Genomic DNA, 20,780 nt, shown 5'->3' with positions numbered 1-20,780 from the left:
GAACGGTTTTGAACATAAAAATATAAGAAATAGGAGCAGGAGTAGGCCACATGGCCCCTCGAGCCTGCTCCGCCATTCAATCAGATCATGGTCCCTTCATCTAAGTCATTAATATAAATTGTAAATAGCTGAGGCCCAAGCACCAATCCTTGCGACATCACACTAGTTACAGCATGCCAGCCTGAAAATGACCGTTTATCCCTACTCTCCGTTTTCTGTCCGTTAACCAATCTTTTATCCATGCTAAAAGTTACTCCCTACCCCATCAGCCCTTATCTTGTGCTACAACCTTTTATGTGGCACCTTATCGAATGCCTTTTGAAAATCCAAATATATGACATTCTCTGGTTCCCCTTTATCTACCCTGCTAGTTACATCCTCAAAAAACTCTAATAGGTTTGTCAAACACGATTTCCCTTTCATAAAACCATGTTGACTCTGCCTAATCATATTATGATTTTCTAAGTGCCCTCTTACCACTTAATAATGGATTCCAGCATTTTTCTGATGACTGATGTCAGGCTAACTGGCCTGTAATTCCCTGTTTTCTCTCCCTCCTTTCTTGAATAGTGGGGTCACATTTGCTAACTTCGAATCCGCTGGGACCGTTCTAGAATCTAGGGAATTTTAGAAGATCACAACCAATGCATCCACTATCTCTGCAGCCACCAATTACTTTTAGAACCCTTGGATGTAGGGCATCAGGTCCAGGGGATTTATCAGCTTTTAGTCCCATTAGTTTCTCAAGTACTTTTTCTCGACTGATATTATTTACTTTAAGTTCCTCATTCTCATTAGACCCTTGGTTCCCCACTATTTCTGGTGTGTTTTTTGTGTCTGTACTGTGAGGACAGATACAAAATATTTGTTTAATGCATCTGCCGTTTCCTCATTCCCCATTATAATTTCTCCTGTCTCAGCCTCCAAGGGACCAACTTTACTTTTAATACTCTCTTCCTTTTTACATACCTGTAGAAGCTCTTACAATCCGTTTTTATATTTCTTGCTAGTTTATTTTCATATCCATGAGGTGCTGTGGGCCATCAGCAGCAGCAGAATTGTATTCCAGCACAATCTGTAACCTCATGGCCCGGCATATTCCTCACTCTAGCATTACCAACAAGCCAGGGGATCACCCCTGGTTCAATGAGGAGTGTAGAAGAGCATGCCAGGAGCAGCACCAGGCGTACCTAAAAATGAGGTGCCAACCTGGTGAAGCTACAACTCAGGACTACATGCATGCTAAACAGCGGAAGCAACATGCTATAGACAGAGCTAAGTGATTCCACAACCAACGGATCAGATCAAAGCTCTGCAGTCCTGCCACATCCAGTCGTGAATGGTGGTGGACAATTAAACAACTAACGGGAGGAGAAGGCTCTGTAAACATTCCCATCCTCAATGATGGCGGAGTCCAGCACGTGAGTACAAAAGACAAGGCTGAAACATTTGCAACCATCTTCAGCCAGAAGTGCCGAGTGGATGATCCATCTCAGCCTCCTCCCGATATCCCCATCATCACAGAAGCCAGTCTTCAGCCAACTCGATTCACTCCACGTGATATCAAGAAACGGCTGAGTGCGCTGGATACAGCAAAGGCTATGGGCCCTGACAACATCTCGGCTGTAGTGCTGAAGACTTGTGCTCCAGAACTAGCTGCACCTCGAGCCAAGCTGTTCCAGTACAGCTACAACACTGGCATCCACCCGACAATGTGGAAAATTGACCAGGTATGTCCTGTCCACAAAAAGCAGGACAAATCCAATCCGGCCAATTACCGCCCCATCAGTCTACTCTCAATCATCAGCAAAGTGATGGAAGGTGTCGTCGACAGTGCTATCAAGCGGCACTTACTCACCAATAACCTGTTCACCGATGCTCAGTTTGGGTTCCGCCAGGACCACTCGGCTCCAGACCTCATTACAGCCTTGGTCCAAACATGGACAAAAGAGCTGAATTCCAGAGGTGAGCTGAGAGTGACTGCCCTTGACATCAAGGCAGCATTTGACCAAGTGTGGCACCAAGGAGCCCTCATAAAATTGAAGTCAGTGGGAATCAGGGGGACAACTCTCCAGTGGCTGGAGTCATACCTAGCACAAAGGAAGATGGTAGTGGTTGTTGGAGGCCAATCATTTCAGCCCCAGGACATTGTTGCAGGAGTTCCTAAGCCCAACCATCTTCAGCTGCTTCATCAATGACCTTCCCTCCATCATAAGGTCAGAAATGGGGATGTTCGCTGATGATTGCACAGTGTTCAATTCCATTCGCAACCCCTCAAATAATGAAGCAGTCTGAGCCCTCATGCAGCAAGACCTGGACACCATCCAGGCTTGGGCTGATAAGTGGCAAGTAACATTCGCGCCAGACAAGTGCCAGGCAATGACCATCACCAGCAAGAGAGAGTCTAACCACCTCTCCATGACATTCAACGGCATTACCATTGTCGAATCCCCCACCATCAACATCCTGGGGGTCACCATTGACCAGAAACTTAACTGGACCAGCCATATAAATACTGTGGCTACAAGAGCAGGTCAGAGGCTGGGTATTCTGCGGCGAGTGACTCACCTCCTGACTCCCCAAAGCCTTTCCACCATCTACAAGGCACAAGTCAGGAGTGTGATGGAATACTCTCCACTTGCTTGGATGAGTGCAGCTCCAACAACACTCAAGAAGCTCGACACCATCCAGGACAAAGTAGCCCACTTGATTGGCACCCCATCCACCACCCTAAACATTCACTCCCTTCACCACCGTCGCACTGTGGCTGCAGTGTGTACCATCCACAGGATGCACTGCAGCAACTCGCCAAGGCTTCTTCGACAGCACCTCCCAAACCCGCGACCTCTACCACCTAGAATGACGAGAGCAGCAGGTACATGGGAACAACACCACCTGCACGTTACCCTCCAAGTCACACACCATCCCAACTTGGAAATATATCGCCGTTCCTTCATCGTCGCTGGGTCAAAATCCTGGAACTCCCTTCCTAACAGCATTGTGGGAGAACCTTCACCAGACAGACTACAGCGGTTCAAGAAGGCGGCTCACCACCACCTTCTCAAGGGCAATTAGGGATGGGCAATAAATGCTGGCCTCACCAGCGACGCCCAAATCCCATGAACGAATTTTTTAAAATTCTATTTTCTCTCTTTTTATCAATTTTTTGGTCGCCCTTTGGTGGTTTCTAAAACTCTCCCAATCCTCAGGCTTACTGCTCTTCTTGGCAACATTATAGGCCTCTTTTAATCTTGTACTATCCTTAACTTCTTTAGTTAGCCACTACTGGATCACTTTTCCCGTGGAGTTTTTACTTGTCAATGGAATGTATATTTGTTGAGAATATTGAAATATTTCTTTAAATGTTTGCCATTGCTTTTCAACCATCATACCCTTTAATTTAATTTCCCAATCTACCTTAGCCAACTCTCCCCTCATACCTATGTAATTGGTTTTATTTATGATTAATACTCTAGTTTCTGACTTGGGTACGTCACTCTCAAATTCAACGTGAAATTCTATCATATTATAAATCACTCTTCCTCAGAGGATCTCTTACTGTGAGATTACTAATTAACCCTTTCTCATTACACAATACAAGATGTAAAATAGCCTGTTCCCTGGTTGGTTTCATGACATATTGCTCTAGGAAACCATCTCAAATGCGTTCCATGAACTTGTCCTCCAAACTACCTTTGCCAATTTGATTTGCCCAATCTTTATGAAGATTTAAGTCCCCCACGATTACTGCATTACCTTTGTTACAAGCTCCTATTATTTCATTATTAATACTCTGTCCAACGGTATTGCTACTGTTAGGGAGCCTATTAACCAATCCCATCAGTGTTTTCTGCCTCTTGTTATTTCTTATTTCCACCCATACTGATTCTACCTCCTGATCTTCCGAGCCAAGATCCTTTCTCACCATGTCATCTTATGTCATCCTTTATTATTAGGGCTACACCCCCTCCCTTTCCATTCTGCCTGTTTTTTCTAAATGTCATGTACTCTGGAATATTTAGTTCCCAACCTTGGTCACTTTGCAACCATGTCTCTGTAATAGCTATTAGATCAAATCCATTTATCTCTACTTGTGCAACTAATTCTTCTTTCTTGTTATGAATGCTCTGTGCATTCGGATAACAAGCCTTTAATTTTGATTTTTTACCATTTCTTCCTACTTTGACATTATTTGCTGATGCACTATTATTGGCAAACTCTCTATCCCTTCCTGCCACTCTCTGCTTATCTTTACCCAAATCACTAAACTGCTCTGTTGCCTTTACCTTCCTGATTAGATTTCTAAATTTCCCCTCAACTGACCCCTCCCCCTCCCCCCTTTTTAGTTTAAAGCCCTATCCACAGCCCTAGTTATTTGATACGCCAGGACGCTGATCCCAGCCCTGTTTAAGTGGAGACCGTCCCAACGGAACAGCTCTATCTTTCCCCAGTACTGATGCCAGTGCCCCATGAATCGAAACCCCTGTCTCTACACCACTCTTTAAGCTCTCTGATCTGTTTGTCCCTATGCCAATTTTCACGTGGCTGAGGTAGTAATCCAGAGATTATTACCTTTGAGGTTCTGCTTATTAATTTAGGTCCTAGCTGCTTCAAACTGTCTCAGCAGAACCCCATTCTTAGTTCTACCTATGTCATTGGTTCCTACGTGGACCATGACAACTGGATCCTCCCCCTCATGCTCCAAGTTCTTTTCCAGCCGCGAGGAGAGGTCCTTAACCCTGGCACCGGGCAGGCAACACAGCCTTTGGGACTCTTGGTTGCAGCTGCAGAGAACAGTGTCTATCCCCCTGACTATCCTATCCCCTACCACTATACACTCCTTTTTACTACCCCACATGAATGGCCTCCTGTACCACGGTGCTGTGGTCAGTTTGTCCATCCTCCCTGCAGCCCTTGTTCTCATCCAAACAGGTAGCAAGTACCTCATACCTGTTGGACAAGGTCAAGGGCTGAGGCTCCTCCATCACTACAACCTGGGCCCCCATACCTGCCTGACTCGCAGTCACATCTTCTTGTCCCTGATCACTGAATCTAAACAACTACCTAACCTAAGGGATGTGACTGGCTCCTGGATCAAAGTGTCAGGTAACTCTCCCCCTCCCTGATGCATCGCAGTGTCTGCAACTCTGACTCCAGCTCAACAACTCTGAGCCAAAGTTCCTCGAGCTGCAGACACTTACTGCAGATGTGGTTGCTGGGGATCATGCTGCTCTCCACCAACTCCCACATGCTATATTTACGACACCCACCTGTCCTGCCATCGCTTGTCGAAGCAGAATTTATTTATTTACTTTATTAAAGTTTTTAATCAATCGCTATTTTTGGTTTTATTAACTAATTTATCTAGTTTAAGTTACTGATTTAAGCTCTTAGTTAAACCCCTGCCCTGACTTAGAGAGAGAAAAAAATCAGTGACAATCACCAACCAATCACCTACCTGCTGTCCTGTGACGTCACTGTTTCAATTTCTGCTGTGTGAGTTGACTGTAAAAACCCGCCTGCGGCTATCCCCTCCGCTCCTCTCCTCTCGCTCCTCTCGGCTTTTGGACCTTCTGCTGACCGCGCATTTTGTCTTCTCTGCTCCTCTCCTCTTGGCTCTCGGGCCTTCTGCTGACCGCGCTTTTTATCCTTTCCACTCCTGTCCTCTCGCTCCTCTCAGATCTTGGGCCTTCTGCTGACCGTGCTTTTTATCCTCTCCGCTCCTCTCGGCTCTCAGGCCTTTTGCTGAGCGCGCTTTTTATCCTCTCCACTCCTCTTGGCTTTGACAGAGTAAATACGGAGAAACTGTTTCCAGTGGCAGAAGGATCGGTAACCAGAGGACACAGATCGGCAAAAGAGCCAGAGACAACATGAGGAAACATTTCTTTTACGCAGCGAGTTGCAATGATCTGAAATGCACTGCCTGAAAGGGTGGTGGAAGCAGATTCAACAGTAACCTTCAAAAGGGAATTGAATAAATACTTGAAGGGAAAAAATTTATAGGGTTATGGGGAAAAAGCAGGGGAGTGGGACTAAATTAGATAGCTCTTTCAAAGAGCCAGCACAGGCATGAAGGGCCAAATGGCCACCTCCTGTGCTGTACCATATTATGATACTATAGTCGTTTGAACAACAACAACTTGCATTTATACAGCGCCTTTAACATAGTATAAAGTCCCAAAGCATTTCACAGGAGCATTATCAAACAAAATTTGACACTGAGCCACATAAGAAGATATTAGGACAGGTGACCAAAGCTTGGTCAAAGAGGTAGGTTTTGAGGAGCGTCTTAAAGGAGGGGAGAGAAGTAGAGAGGCGGAGAAGTTTAGGGAGGGAATTCCAGAGCTTAGGGCCTAGGCAACTGAAGGCATGGCCGCCAATGGTGGAGCGATGAAAATCAGGGATGCGCAAGAGGCCAGAATTTGAGGACCACAGAGGTCTCAGAGGGTTGTAGGTGCTGGAGGAGGTTACAGAGATGGGGAGTGGCGAGGCCATGGAGGGATTTGAAAACAAGGATGAGAATTTTAAAATCGATGTGTTGCTGGATCGGAAGCCAATGTCGGTCAGTGAGCACAGGGGTGATAGATGAACGGGACATGGTGCCAGTTAGGATACGGGCAGCAGAATTTTGGATGAGCTCAAGTTTACAGACGGTGCAAGGTGGGAGGCCGGCCAGGAGAGCATTGGAATAGTCGAATCTAAAGGTCACAAAGGCATGGATGAGGGTTTCAGAAGCAGGTGAGCTGAGGTAGGGGCAGAGACGGGCAATGTTTACCACAGTCCTACTGGAACATAAACACAACAGTGATTGACACTTTACTCTAATGCATCAAATATGCTGAAACAATATGACTGATACAAGATGAAGTTATTACACACTTTACAGATAATGACAAATGCAGGATTAATAGATATAATATTTATAATATTGTTTACCTACCACTTTACAAGGCTTGATTAAGATGCAAGTAATTTATGTTCTTCTCTCCCCAAAATCTCTTATTCCCAGTTATTCATATTATAAAGCATTATATTGTAAAGCATTTTTTGCTTTTTCTCCCATGGTGGATTTACAGCATTTCCTAAGATAGAAATATTTTATTCATTCATTCATCCCTCTCAAAATCATCATCATTCTGAGTGATTTACATGATTATAAAAGATATTTTCCCCCTCTTACTTATGGTGCATTTGTAGTTCTTGCTGAAGCTGTCATTAAGAAAGCAGCGCCCCGACAGGTTTTCCCCCATTGTCGAGGCTCCAACGTCCAGCGTCTGAACAGGTGGTCCTTCACAACAGTATTGACCACGCTTGGCTGAATGACTGTCGTACATCATCAGAGCTCAACGTAAAGGTGCCATTCATCTGGAAAGCAAACACATAAAACATTGGTGGAGTCAGAAAGAATAATTTTCCAAGGGAACAGCGGTAGGTCTGTTTGCTACAGGGGCACACGCCAATACCAGGTTTGGTGTCAGTCAATTCTTTATATAATGAGTATGCCCCCAGCAGCAATATAATGATGCCAGTTTATATCCCTGTTTTTAATAGTTGTGAGATACACCGTGTAAGGGTGTCGAACGTTAACTGGCTTTCTTCTATGTTAAAATTTTGCAAAAAAGATTTTTGAACTAAACAAAAAAAATATCAGCAATCAATTACTCAAGTAAACATGCAAATTTTAAAAGCTGCAAAACAAAAAATTAAGTAATTGTTACCATCAATAAAGGTACCTTAAGAAATAGAGTATTCAGGCATGAGGGATCTTACTCTGTCTCCTGGCCAAGGGACTAGAATATAGGAGCATCAAGACTTAAACTTGATAACATGGAAATTGAGCTAGGTAGGTAAATATGGTTACCCTGAGCATCCTTCTAAAGTCAAGGACGTAACAACCAACAGTCCAATCTTCAAACTAGATCTAAATCTAGTCTTGATATTCTGAATGAATCCTGCATTTGAACCACTAAAATCTCCCACACTGAAAATCATAATTCTAATAGCAGTCACTTCTACTAAGTGAATAGGAAAATGGCTTCTCTAGTGATCCATCAACTATATACCCTTTATTTTAATTAAGTAGGTCTTTGTTCTACTTTCTAAAGTATCCACTAATTTACCAATCTGCAGGTCTCGCATCCCTTAGAATAAATTCCACATGGGAAGAGTTCTGAAAATCTTTCGAACCAAAAATTATCTTTTTTGGAATGATTACCATCTATTGTGTTTGTCACTAACAACTTCTAAACTGAAACAAATTCCCTCTTTTATCCTATTAATTCTTTTAAGATTCTCATCCTTGAGTTTAAATCTCTTCATGGCTTTGCACCACCATAACTCTGTTACTGTCTCATGCGCCAAAACCCCCTGTCTCCCCAAACTCTCCTTTCCTCTGATCCAGGCCTCATGTGCATCCTCCCTTCAGCCACCTAGGTCTTATGCTCCAAAATACCCTCCCTAAGCCCCTCCACATCTCCACCTCTCTCTCGTCCACTAAGGCTCTCCTTAAAACTCATCTCTTTGAACGATTTTTTGGTCACCTCTCCTAAAATCTCCTTTAGCTCGCCGTCCATTTTTCCTTATGTCACTATGAACATAGAAACATAGAAAATAGGAGCAGGAGTCGGCCATTCGGCCCATTGAGCCTGCTCTGCCATTCAATATGATCATGGCTGATCATCTATCTCAATACCATATTCCTGCTCTCTCCCCATACCCCTTGATGCCTTCTGTGTCTAGAAATCTATCCATCTCCTTCTTAAATATATTCAGTGACTTGGCCTCCATAGCCTTCTGTGGTAGAGAATTCCACAGGTTCACCACCTTCTGAGTGAAGAAATTTCTCCTCATCTCAGTCCTAAATGTCCTACCCCGTATCCTGAAACTGTGACCCCTCGTTCTCGACCCTCCAGCTAGGGGAAACATCCTCCCTGCATCCAGTCTGTCTAGCTCTGTCAAAATTTTATACGTTTCAATGAGATCCCCTCTCATTCTTCAAAACTCTGTGAATACAGGCCTAGTCGATCCAATCTCTCCTCATACGACAGTCCTGCCATCCCAGGAATCAGTCTGGTCAACCTTCGCAGCACTTCCTCTATGACAAGTATATCCTTTCTTAGGTAAGGACACCAAAACTGCACACAATACTCCAGGTGTGGTCTCACCAAGGCCCTGTGTAACTGCAGTAAGACACATCCTTGCTCTTGTACTCAAATCCTCTTGCAATGAGGGCCAACATACCATTTGCCTTCCTAACTGCTTGCTGCACCTGCATGTTTGCTTTTAGTGACTGGTGTACAAGGACACCCAGGTCCCTTTGTACATCAACATTTCCCAATCTATCACTATTTAAATAATACTCTGCCTTTCTGTTTTTCCTTCCGAAGTGGATAACTTCACATTTATCCATGTTATACTGCATCTACCATGTATTTGCCCACTCACTCAACTTGTACGAATCACCTTGAAGCCTCTTTGGCATTGTGAGTTGTGAGGAGGATGCACCTAGTTTTGTGTCGTCAGCAAACTTGGAAATATTACATTTAGTTCCCTCATCCAAATCATTGATATATATTGTGAATAGCTGGGGCCCAAGCACTGATCCCTGCGGTACCCCACTAGCCTGGCACCCTGAAAAAGACCAATTATTCCTACTCTCTGTTTCCTGTCTGTTAACCAATTTTCAATCCATGCCAGTATATTACCCCCAATCCCATGTGCTTTAATTTTGCACACTGACCTCTTATGTGGGACTTTATCAAAGGCCTTCTGAAAATCCAAATACACCACATCCACTGGTTCTCCCTTATCCTACCAGTTATATCCTCAAAAAGCTCCAGTAGGTTTGTCAAACACGATTTCCCTTTCATACATCCATGTTGACTTTGTCTAATCCTGTTGATATTTTCTAAGTGTCCTGTTATCACATCTTTGACAAACCTACTGGAGTTTTTTGAGGATGTAATTGGTAGAATACATAAGGGAGAACCATTTTCCCTACTACTGATGTTCGGCTAACTGGTCTGGAGCTCCCTCTTGGGCCCCAGCTATTCACAATATATATCAATGATTTGGATGAGGGAACTAAATGTAATATTTCCAAGTTTGCTGTCTCCCTTCTTTTTTAAATAATGGGGTTACATTTGCCATTCTCCAATCTGCAGGAACTGTTCCATAATCTATAGAATTTTGGAAGATGACAATCAATGCATCCACTATTTCCATGGCTACCTCGTTTAGTACTCTGGGATGCAGATTATCAGGCCCTGGGGATTTATCTGCTTTTAGTCCCATTAATTTCTCCAGCACTACTTTTTTTACTAATACTAATTTCCTTTAATTGCTCCTTCTCTCTAGACCCTTGGTTCCCTAACATTTCTGGGAAGTTATTTGTGTCCTTTTCCGTGAAGACAGAACCAAAGTATTTGTTTAATTGCTCTGTCATTTCCTTGTTCCCCATTATAAATTCTCCTGTTTCTGACTGCAAGGGACCTACATTTGTTCTTTTTACATACTTGTAAAAGCTTTTACAGTCCACTTTTATGTTCCTTGCAAGTTTACTCTCATATTCTATTTTCCCCCTCTTAATCAATATCTTGGTCCTTTTCTGCTGCATTCTAAACTGCTCCCAACCCTCAGGCTTGCTACTTTTTTTGGCAACTTTATATGAATCCCCCTTGGATCTAATACTATCCTTAATTTCTTCTGTCAGCCATGGTTGGGCCCCTTTTCCTTTTTGTGTTTTTGCACCAGAAAGGAATGTATAACTGTTGCAATTCATGCATTCGTTCCTTAAATGTTAGCCATTGCCTATCTACCATCATGCCTTTTAATGAAACTTCCCAATCTATCATAGCCAACTCACTCCTCATAACTTCGTAGTTTCCTTTGTTTAGATTTAGGAACCTAGTTTCGGATTGGACTACTTCACTTTCCATCTTAATGAAGAATTCTATCATGATATGGTCACTCTTCCCTAAAGGACCCCGCACAAGATTATTAATTAACCCCTTCTCATTGCACGGGATAGCCCTAGTTGGCTCCTCAACGTACTGGTCTAAAAAACCATTTTGTACACACTCCAGGAATTCATCCTCCACAGTATTATCGCTAATTTGGTTTGGCCAGTCTAAATGTAGATTGAAGTCACCCATGATTACTGTAGTACCCTTGTTACATGCATCTCTAATTTCCTGTTTGATGCCGCCACCTACATTACCACTACTGTTTGGAAGCCTATAGACAATTCCCACCAGTATTTTCTGCCCCTTGGTGGTACTTAACTCCACCCAGACTGATTCTACATCTTGATTTTCTAAGCCAATATCTTTTCTCACTATTGCTCTGATTTCATCCTTTACTAACAACGCCACCCCACCTCCTTTTCCTTTTCGCCTGTTCTTCCTAAATATCGAATACCCTTGGATATTTAGCTCCCAGCCTTGGTCACCCTGCAGCCATGTCTCTGTAATTGCAATTATATTGTATCCATTTACATCTATTTGCGCTGTTAATTCGTCTACCTTATTACGAATGCTTCGTGCATTCAGATACAGTGCCTTTAGATCTGTCTTTTTAACATTTTTAAACATCTTAATATTTTTTTGTACTATGTCCCTATTTGTCTTATTTCCATGTTTTGTTACCCGGATCCTATTTGTTAGTGCACTCTTTGTTTGTATGCTCCGTCCCTTCCTGACACAATCTGGTTGTCCTTGCCCCAATTACTTTTCTGCACTGCTTCCTTGTCTTTTCTCTTTAGCATTCTAGATTTCTCTTCACCAGGATTCTTTCCCCCTGCCTTATTTAGTTTAAAGCCCTATCTACCTCCCTACTTATTCAATTCACTAGAACTCTGGTCCCAGCACGATTCAGGTGTGGTCCATCCCAACGGAACAGCTCTCTTTTTCCCCAGTGCCCCACGAATCGAAACCTACTTCTCCCACACCAATCTTTGAGCCACGCATTCACCTCCCTGATCCTATTGACCCTATGCCAATTTGCTTGCGGCTCAGGTAATAATCCAGAGATTATTACCTTTGTGGCTTTGCTTTTTAATTTAGTCTCTAGCTGCTCAAACTCTCTCAGCAGAACCTTTTTCTTAGGTACCAACGACATAGGTAGGACTATGTAGATCACAACAACGGGATCCTCCCCCTCCCATTCCAAGTTTTTCTCCAGCCTGGAGGAGATGTCCTTAACCCTGGCACCGGGTAGGCAACATAGCCTTCAGGATTCATGCTTCTGGCTGCAGAGAACAGTGTCTATCCCCCACGCCATTCCGACTTGGAAATATGTCGCCATTCCTTCATCGTTGCTTGGTCAAAATCCTGAAACTCCCTACCTAACAGCACAGTGGGAGAACCTTCACCACACGGACTGCAGCGGTTCAAGAAGGTGGCTCACCACCACCTTCTCAAGGGCAATTAGGGATGGGCAATGAATGCTGGCCTTGCCAGCGACAGCCACATCCCATGAACGAATAAAAAAAAGTGTACTAGCGCCTACTACAACCACCTTCCTTTTTACTCCCCCCACTTGAACGGCTTCCTGTACCACGGTGCCGTGGTCAGTTTGCTCGTCCTCCCCGCAGTCCCCGCACTTGTCCACAAGGGTTGCAAGAACCTTGAATCTATTTGACAAGTGCAAGGACTGAGGCTCCTGCAATACTACCTCTTGGATCCCCGTACCTGCCTCACTCGCAGTCACACCCAAAGTGCTTCACAAAGAAGCACTTTGGGATGTTATTCTACATTAATACCTCTACATAAAGTTTTTTTTTAAATCAGGTTTTCAGATGAAATCAGGAATATTGCATTCAAATATTACAATTAATGTTATATATATAAATTTAACAAAAAAAGTGCTTGGCGCTTGACAGGATTGAAAGAGCAGGGAATAAGATGAGAGCAGATATCTCCAGTTTAAGATGGGCCTAAATTTTTTTTTATTATTCGTTCATGGGATGTGGACGTCACTGGCGAGGCCAGCATTTATTGCCCATCCCTAATTACCCTTGAGAAGGTAGTGGTGAGCCGCCTTCTTGAGCCGCTGCAGTCCGTGTGGTGAAGGTTCTCCCACAGTGCTGTTAGGAAGGGAGATCCAGGATTTTGACTCAGCGACGATGAAGGAACGGCGATATATTTCCAAGTCGGGATGGTGTGTGACTTGGAGGGGAAAGTGCAGGTGGTGTTGTTCCCACGTACCTGCTGCTCTTGTCCTTCTAGGTGGTAGAGGTCGCGGGTTTGGGAGGTGCTGTCGAAGAAGCCTTGACGAGTTCCTGCAGTGCGTCCTGTGGATGGTACACACTGCAGCCACAGTGCGCCGGTGGTGAAGGGAGTGAATGTTTAGGGTGGAGAAATGGGGTGCCAATCAAGCTGGCTGCTTTGCCCTGCATGGTGTCAAGCTTCTTGAGTGTTGTTGGAGCTGTACTCATCCAAGCAAGTGGAGAGTATTCCATCACACTCCTGACTTGTGCCTTGTAGATGGTGGAAAGGCTTTGGGGAGTCAGGAAGTGAGTCACTTGCCGCAGAATACCCAGCCTCTGACCTGCTCTTGTAGCCACAGTATTTATATGGCTGGTCCAGTTAAGTTTCTGGTCAATGGTGACCCCCAGGATGTTGATGGTGGGGGATTCGGCGATGGTAATGTCATTGAATGTCAAGGGGAGGTGGTTAGACTCTCTCTTGTTGGAGATGGTCATTGCCTGGCACTTGTCTGGCGCGAATGTTACTTGCCATTTATGAGCCCAAGCCTGAATGTTGTCCAGTTCTTGCTGCTTGCGGGCTCGGACTGCTTTATTATCTGAGGGGTTACGAATGGAACTGAACACTATGTAATCATCAGTGAACATCCCCATTTCTGACCTTATGATGGAGGGAAGGTCATTGATGAAGCAGCTGAAGATGGTTGGGCCTAGGACACTGCCTTGAGGAACTCCTGCAGCAACGTCCTGGGGCTGAGATGATTGGCCTCCAACAACCACGACCATCTTCCTTTGTGCTAGGTATGACTCCAGCCACTGGAGAGTTTGCTCCCTGATTTCCATTGACTTAAATTTACTAGGGCTTCTTGGTGCCACACTCAGTCAAATGCTGCCTTGATGTCAAGGGCAGTCACTCTCACCTCACCTCTGGAATTCAGCTCTTTTGTCCATGTTTGGACCAAGGCTGTAATGAGGTCTGGAGCCGAGTGGTCCTGGCAGAACCGAAACTGAGCATTGGTGAGCAGGTTATTGGTGAGTAAGTGCCGCTTGATAGCACTGTCGACGACACCTTCCATCACTTTGCTGATGATTGAGAGTAGACTGATGGGGCGGTAATTGGCCGGATTGGATTTGTCCTTCTTTTTGTGGACAGGACATACCTGGGCAATTTTCCACATTGTCGGGTAGATGCCAGTGTTGTAGCTGTACTGGAACAGCTTGGCTAGAGGCGCAGCTAGTTGTGGAGCACAAGTCTTCAGCACTACAGCCGGGATGTTGTCGGGGCCCATAGCCTTTGCTGTACCCAGTGCACTCAGCCGTTTCTTGATATCACGTGGAGTGAATCGAATTGGCTGAAGACTGGCTTCTGTGATGGTGTGGATATCAGGAGGAGGCCGAGATGGATCATCCACTCGGCACTTCTGGCTGAAGCTGGTTGCAAATGCTTCAGCCTTGTCTTTTGCACTCCGCCATCATTGAGGTTGGGGATGTTTGCAGAACTTCCTCCTCCCGTTAGTTGTTTAATTGTCCATCACCATCCACGATTGGATGTGGCAGGACTGCAGAGCTTTGATCTGATCCGTTGGTTATGGAATCGCTTAGCTCTGTCTATAGCATGTTGCTTCTATTGTTTAGCATGAGTGTAGTCCTGAGTTGTAGCTTCACCAGGTTGGCACCTCATTTTTAGGTATGCCTGGTGCTGCTCCTGGCATGTTCTTCTACACTCCTCATTGAATCAGGGTTGATCCCCTGGCTTGTTGGTAATGCTAGAGTGAGGAATATGCCGGGCCATGAGGTTACAGATTGTGCTGGAATACAATTCTGCTGCTGCTGATGGCCCACAGCACCTCATGTGTGCCCAGTTTTGAGCTGCTAGATCTGTTCTGAATCTATCCCATTTAGCACGGTGGTAGTCTCTTTCTATGCCGTAACATTAGCTCATTTAGTTTACAGTAAACCTCTGCTATGTTGATGAAGTCTTTTGCAATTTAAATTAGCAAACCAATCTGATGAAGGATCCAAAAAGCTTTGGTTATTTCACAATAAAACAAAACTAAATTTGTGATGCCACTCGCATCCTCCTGGAGGAGGTTTCTGTGGGTGCACACATGTAATGCCCATGTGAACCAACACTGTGTGCCATTCTTGTTGCAATAATTCATTTGCATTACCACTACTGATCCCATCTGATATATACGCCTGTATTGTGATACTCCAACTTACCCTACTTTTTTATCGCAAGTCAAATTTAATCATACCAGATGTGTAAAATGTATACAATATAACTATGGTTGGAGTCTCATTAAATGTACACAGTCATTGACTTCACCAATTCTTGACTTAGGATGTTAAGGCAATGGAGCTATTCGTCCGCTTAATTCAGTGTGAGATTCCAGTAATAACCTGTCAGACCAAAAAAGCCAATACTTGCTTTTTATCTTATAGGTCAGGACCCGTCAGATTTTTGTTGCTGCCTTCTCCTAACACGGTGACCAAGGTACAGTACTTCAGCCATACTGATGAGATATGTTTCAGGTTTTACTGCCTTTTCTAATCGGGTTGTTAAATATGTGACGTGGATGCGATTGCTGTCCCACATTTCATTGAAAATAACAATGTCCTCTATGTACATCACTGCAAAATCCTGACCTTAGTTTATACATTTTTCATCCTGAAGCCTATGACCGTAAACTCCATAACCCTGTGGGTATAGTAAACATGGATTATACTTGGGCTCACAGTGCCTAACATGACCCTTTGTTAGATGTTTAGTGCTTCCTAGCTACATGAGATTCTCCTCCTTGTGAGGTGTAATGTAACATTGCTTTGGTTTGATGCAATTATTTATTTATTGTCTGTCACTGGTTATACTTTCTGTAGTATTGTGCCACAGCATTGCAAATAATTGGCAACTAAAATAATGTGTATGCACTTTTCATTGAGCTACAACAAATGGAATGTCATGAACTAATTTTAATTGTTTATGATATGCCTATGATACTACTTGCTAAAATATTTTCAGTTCCTTTCCAAGTTGGTTTCATACTCCATTATTGAACCAGTAGCCCTTCCTTGAAATTGAGCAACCTTACTGGCTCAGGCTGTAGCTGATTGATCACACAGTCTTTATTGTGGAATTTGTTTGCTGATTCTCTGCCAGATTTATTTATTTCAAACCTTCCAGGCTTCCCGGACATCTGTGCCTTGAGTGAAATTGTGTGAGGGATTCTGCACTCCACCATGTGCACTGTAGTATTTTGGGAAACCACAGCAAGGTTCTTTTCCATTGGCATTGTCTCTTCACCTGTTTGAGTGGTGGAAGCCTTTGCTCTTGTACAAGCTAGTGCTGTACAAGTTAGTTGTATTTTTGTATAAGCAAGTTAGTTGTGCTTTTTCAACCTTTGCCTGATTCCAAATAACTACACATGCTACTAGATTTGGATCTAAACTGTTTCCTAATAACATGATGTAATAATGGCTCCACAACACCTCCGGTGCATTCACTTGTCCACAATGGACTATTCAGTATTCATTATAACATCTTCTTTGGCCCTAAAATGCCATGAATGCATGCAGTCCTTCCCACTAGGACTGTCCCATGTCAAATGCAGGCGTATTAAAGTGAGATAACTTCCTTCATCATGAAAGCTGTCCACTGTTTCACCATTCACCATAATTGGGTGTAAATACAGTGCCACTTTTTGAGGTTTCTGGATCATTGCAGTTTGTAACGTGCTTGAGTCTCATAGTGGTAGGTAGCCATTCCAACTATGCAGTGGGCCAAGCTTGGACCAAAATGTGTTGGTTTTGTGTTCCAACTTATTGTAATTTACAGTGCTGCATTGAGATCTTTAGATCTATGCAGTCTACAGTTCCTGATGTGGGGGATGATCTCTCAGTTTGGTGAATCTGTGTAAAATGGCATTTGACACTCTACAAAATGATTCCATTGATTCCCTTACAAAGGGACTAAAAAAATCCTAATTATCTGATACCTCTTGAACAGTTCTGTTTAATTAGAAAAATAATTTAGTTCTACCCACTGGTGTAAATATGTGTGTAATGAATAAAGCGATTAACTTGGTCTTGTTAGGCCAATGAGGTAAAGACAGTGCTAAAGTACATCAAGATGTATGCACAGAAATTTTAAGGTGACAAAAACTAGTCTGTAATATTGTTGTACTATGATTTTGGATATATTAATATTTCAATATTGTTAACTTGTTTCAAATCTTAAAATAAGATCAAAATGGATTTTAACAGTGTAATAGTGCTGTTAGATGGCTGTGATGTGTTGCACAGTTGCTATTTCTTTTATTTTGTTAGCATACTAGTTTGCTGTGCTGCTGTTCTATTGTTTCAAAATGTTCTTGTGTTTTAAGTTCAAAATTGTGGAAAGTTATTTTGATCTTAAGTTTCAGATTTTGGATTTATCTCTGTTTAGGTTCAATACTGGATACCTGCATTATATTTAGTCCATTAGGATGACATTTTGCATCCACTATAAACACACTAGTGCTTAAATAAATTATGCTTGATCTCATGTTATTAATAATGGAACTATACATTCCCATTGGAAAAAGCAGCATTTGATTAATTGGTTGAATCTGTAAACTGGAATGCTGCATTGAAAACCGTCTGTTGCATGACATTGATTATTTATGGGCTGTCTTTCCAGCCTGTTCATATGATTAGCTGTGTGTATTTATGATGTAACACAAAACTTATTTCTTCATATTAATCATTGTTTAAAATGATAGATAAAGTATTATATAAACAAATAAAAGATAACTTATTTTTTGCTGAAAACAAAACATAGGATGAGGGAATTGGCCCGTGTCTGGCAGTTGTAATTTAATATGGATAAATGTGTTGTGCATGTGGGTAGGGCTAATGCCAACCATGTGTATACCAACTAGGGTTCCGAGTTAATGTCTATTGAGTGGGAAGGAGACTTAAGTGTTATAGTATATGAATCTCTTAAAGTATTACTAGGGCAATGCAATTTTGAAAAAGCATTATATTGTCCTTGTATAAGACCTTTGTTAGGCCTCATGTAGAATTCTGTGTCCAGTTTTGGCCCCCTCACATGGTGGGTGATAGAGGCCCTGGAAAAGGTTCAGAGAAGGGCCACTAGATTGATACCTAGCTTAAAAGACCTTAGTTACCACAATAGGATTAGAGAGCTTGAGTCTTTTTACTCTAGAAAAGCACAGACTTCGGGGAGATTTGATTGAGACCTTTAAGATAATGAAGGGACTAGATGGGATCCGTGTGGATAGACTATTTGAATTAGATATTTTAGGGAAAACCAGGGGCGATGCATATAAATTACATAAGTATATAAGTAGATTAGATGTTAGGAGGTTTTTCTTTTCACAGAGGGTCATAGACCTTTGGAACAAGTTGCCAGCTCATGCAGTGAGTGCGGATTCACTGCAAATGTTTAAAAGGGAGCTGCATGAGTTCCTGATTGTGGCAGATGTTGCAGCGTACAAAAGATATGTGGGGTATTGGGTGATATGCTTCATAGTCACTGTGGTCTTCTGGAACTCGTCGTGATCATCATCATCGAGGGTCAGAGAGTAATTTCCACGATTGTTTTTCTGCTGAATTGGCCAAAGGTGTTTATAAATCTGTTTTTTGCCTCTCCCAGAAGTTTACTTGGCTGCTGGTGGGAGCGTGGGGTAGGCCGGCTGGGGATCATATGTTGCCCACTTGCACTACGACTGTATAGAGCAGGCTTGATGGACCAGTTGGTCTTTTCCTGTCCATCATTTTTGTATATTCATATATATCATGGTTTCCATACCTATAAAAGAGGTAGCAGATATGTGTTGCTTTGTGTAACTAATCTAAGGAACAATAAATACTGTACAATTACTATTGTACATCTTGTTGATTTATATACAGTTTGTTTGGCAGCAGTGAAACTTTACTCACTAATTCTGCTTTAGTATAATTCTTCAAAGCATTTGAGCACTCTTGCTCCTCTAGGCCCCAAAAAGAAGTGTAGGCCTCCATTGCCCAGACTCTTTCTCCTCCAAACACCACCCCCCCCCCCGCACCTCCCAAACCACTGTGCACCTCCCGGAACCCCTGTTTTCCGCCCCCACCGCCCCCCAATCTCTGCACTTACCTTGGGCCCGGCTGGCGGCCTCTGAGATGCCCAATTTTAACAGCCGACCAGTCACTTCTCACCAACTTCCTGGCTGTTTTGGTCGGGAAGGCAGCCAGTGGTATGTTAATTAAGACACGGCTGTTAAAATCTGGGCCGGGCCTCCCTGCCGCTCCGGCTGCTCACCCGCCCGGGACTTAAAAATGCCCCCACAATCTACAACAACTATTGTTCTAATATGCATGTGTAAAGCAGGTAGTAAACATTTAGCAATGAAATAATTTCATAAGTCGCATGTTAATTTTCAAGGCTGTGTTTTATTTTAATATTTCCATCCTTTTTGAAGTTCAGTGCTCAACTAAGAAGGCAGGCCTTTAGACCTACTTTTAAGTCTCTACTCTTAAGCTAAATGTTGGTTGCTTTACAAGAGTTATACACGCGTTTTTCTTATTTCTGTTAAGATCAAAGTTGTTGGAAGTTATTTTGATCTTCCTGATTGTTCAACCAGGATTATATAAGCAAACCAAAGGATATTCAACCAGAGGAAGGCATCAGAGCATTTCAGAAAACGAAATGCAAAAGTTATAAATCAAAGAAATGAAGTGTGGTATAAGAAAGTGATATTTGGTCTATTGAGCTGTTTCTTTCCATAGATCAAGGACAATTTGTCCTTTCTATGCATAAACCACTGTTAAAGAAATTTCCATTTTGTTTTACTTTCTAGTTCTGCTCGTATTATCCTCCCTAAGATTCTTCCCATAGCCCTAAACCGTCTTTTCAATGTCTTGCACATCTGTTATTTTTGGGCTTGATCCTATGTGATAAAATTTAACTTCAACCTAAGTTGAACACCCGTTATCAGAATATTGATCAGATCTAATGATTTGCTGCATACCAAATCTAGTATAGGAATTACCCCCATGCTTTGGTTCACGTGGCATGTTAAGCAGCCATTGATGACCTCTGCGACTTTGCTTGTATTTTCACTTTGTCTTTATGGTTGTCCCTGGACTGTCGACTTTAATTTTGGGATATTGAAATTCCCCACTAATTATCATATTCTAACTCCCTGATGTCTTCCTAACGTGCCAAAATAGCTCACTACCACCTTGAGTTCACAATTGATGCCAGCTTCAGTTATTACTTTGTTGCCCTGGTAATTAATAATTTCCACCCATATTGCTTATTGCAGCATCCTCTCAATAGACACCCTCTCCATAAGGTGTTGGAACTGCTGAAGGATGGAACTTCTGCCCACTGGTGACGTAATGCTGACCCTACTGGAATTTGTGGGGTCAGTTCCTTCATATATTCTTGGACAGGCAGGGAGTGCCACTCCCGAGTTTTATGGGAGAATGATATGGGGGTGGGGGCGGGGGTGAGGGCCACAGGGAGGGGAGGGGGAATGAGGAAACTTGTTGCTGGAGGATATAAAATCCTGCAGCAAATAAAATGGCA

General features: G+C 43.0%; 1 protein-coding gene across 2 annotated transcripts in view; it reads left to right on the top strand.

Annotated features, from left to right (window-relative positions):
* The window catches only part of ppp1r42 (protein phosphatase 1, regulatory subunit 42), a 125,296-nt gene that overhangs the window by 83,533 nt on the left and 20,983 nt on the right, over positions 1-20,780 (top strand). For both annotated transcript variants that reach the window (XM_067975882.1, XM_067975874.1), the window contains one exon: positions 15,650-15,701. In XM_067975882.1, the coding sequence (XP_067831983.1) occupies positions 15,650-15,701 (52 nt within the window). The remainder of the gene's footprint in view (positions 1-15,649; positions 15,702-20,780) is intronic.

This window comes from Heptranchias perlo, chromosome 3 (assembly GCF_035084215.1).
Source record: "Heptranchias perlo isolate sHepPer1 chromosome 3, sHepPer1.hap1, whole genome shotgun sequence".
NCBI lineage: Eukaryota > Metazoa > Chordata > Chondrichthyes > Hexanchiformes > Hexanchidae > Heptranchias > Heptranchias perlo.
Note: the sequence above shows the minus strand (reverse complement) of the source record. Positions and strands in the feature narration are given on the sequence as shown.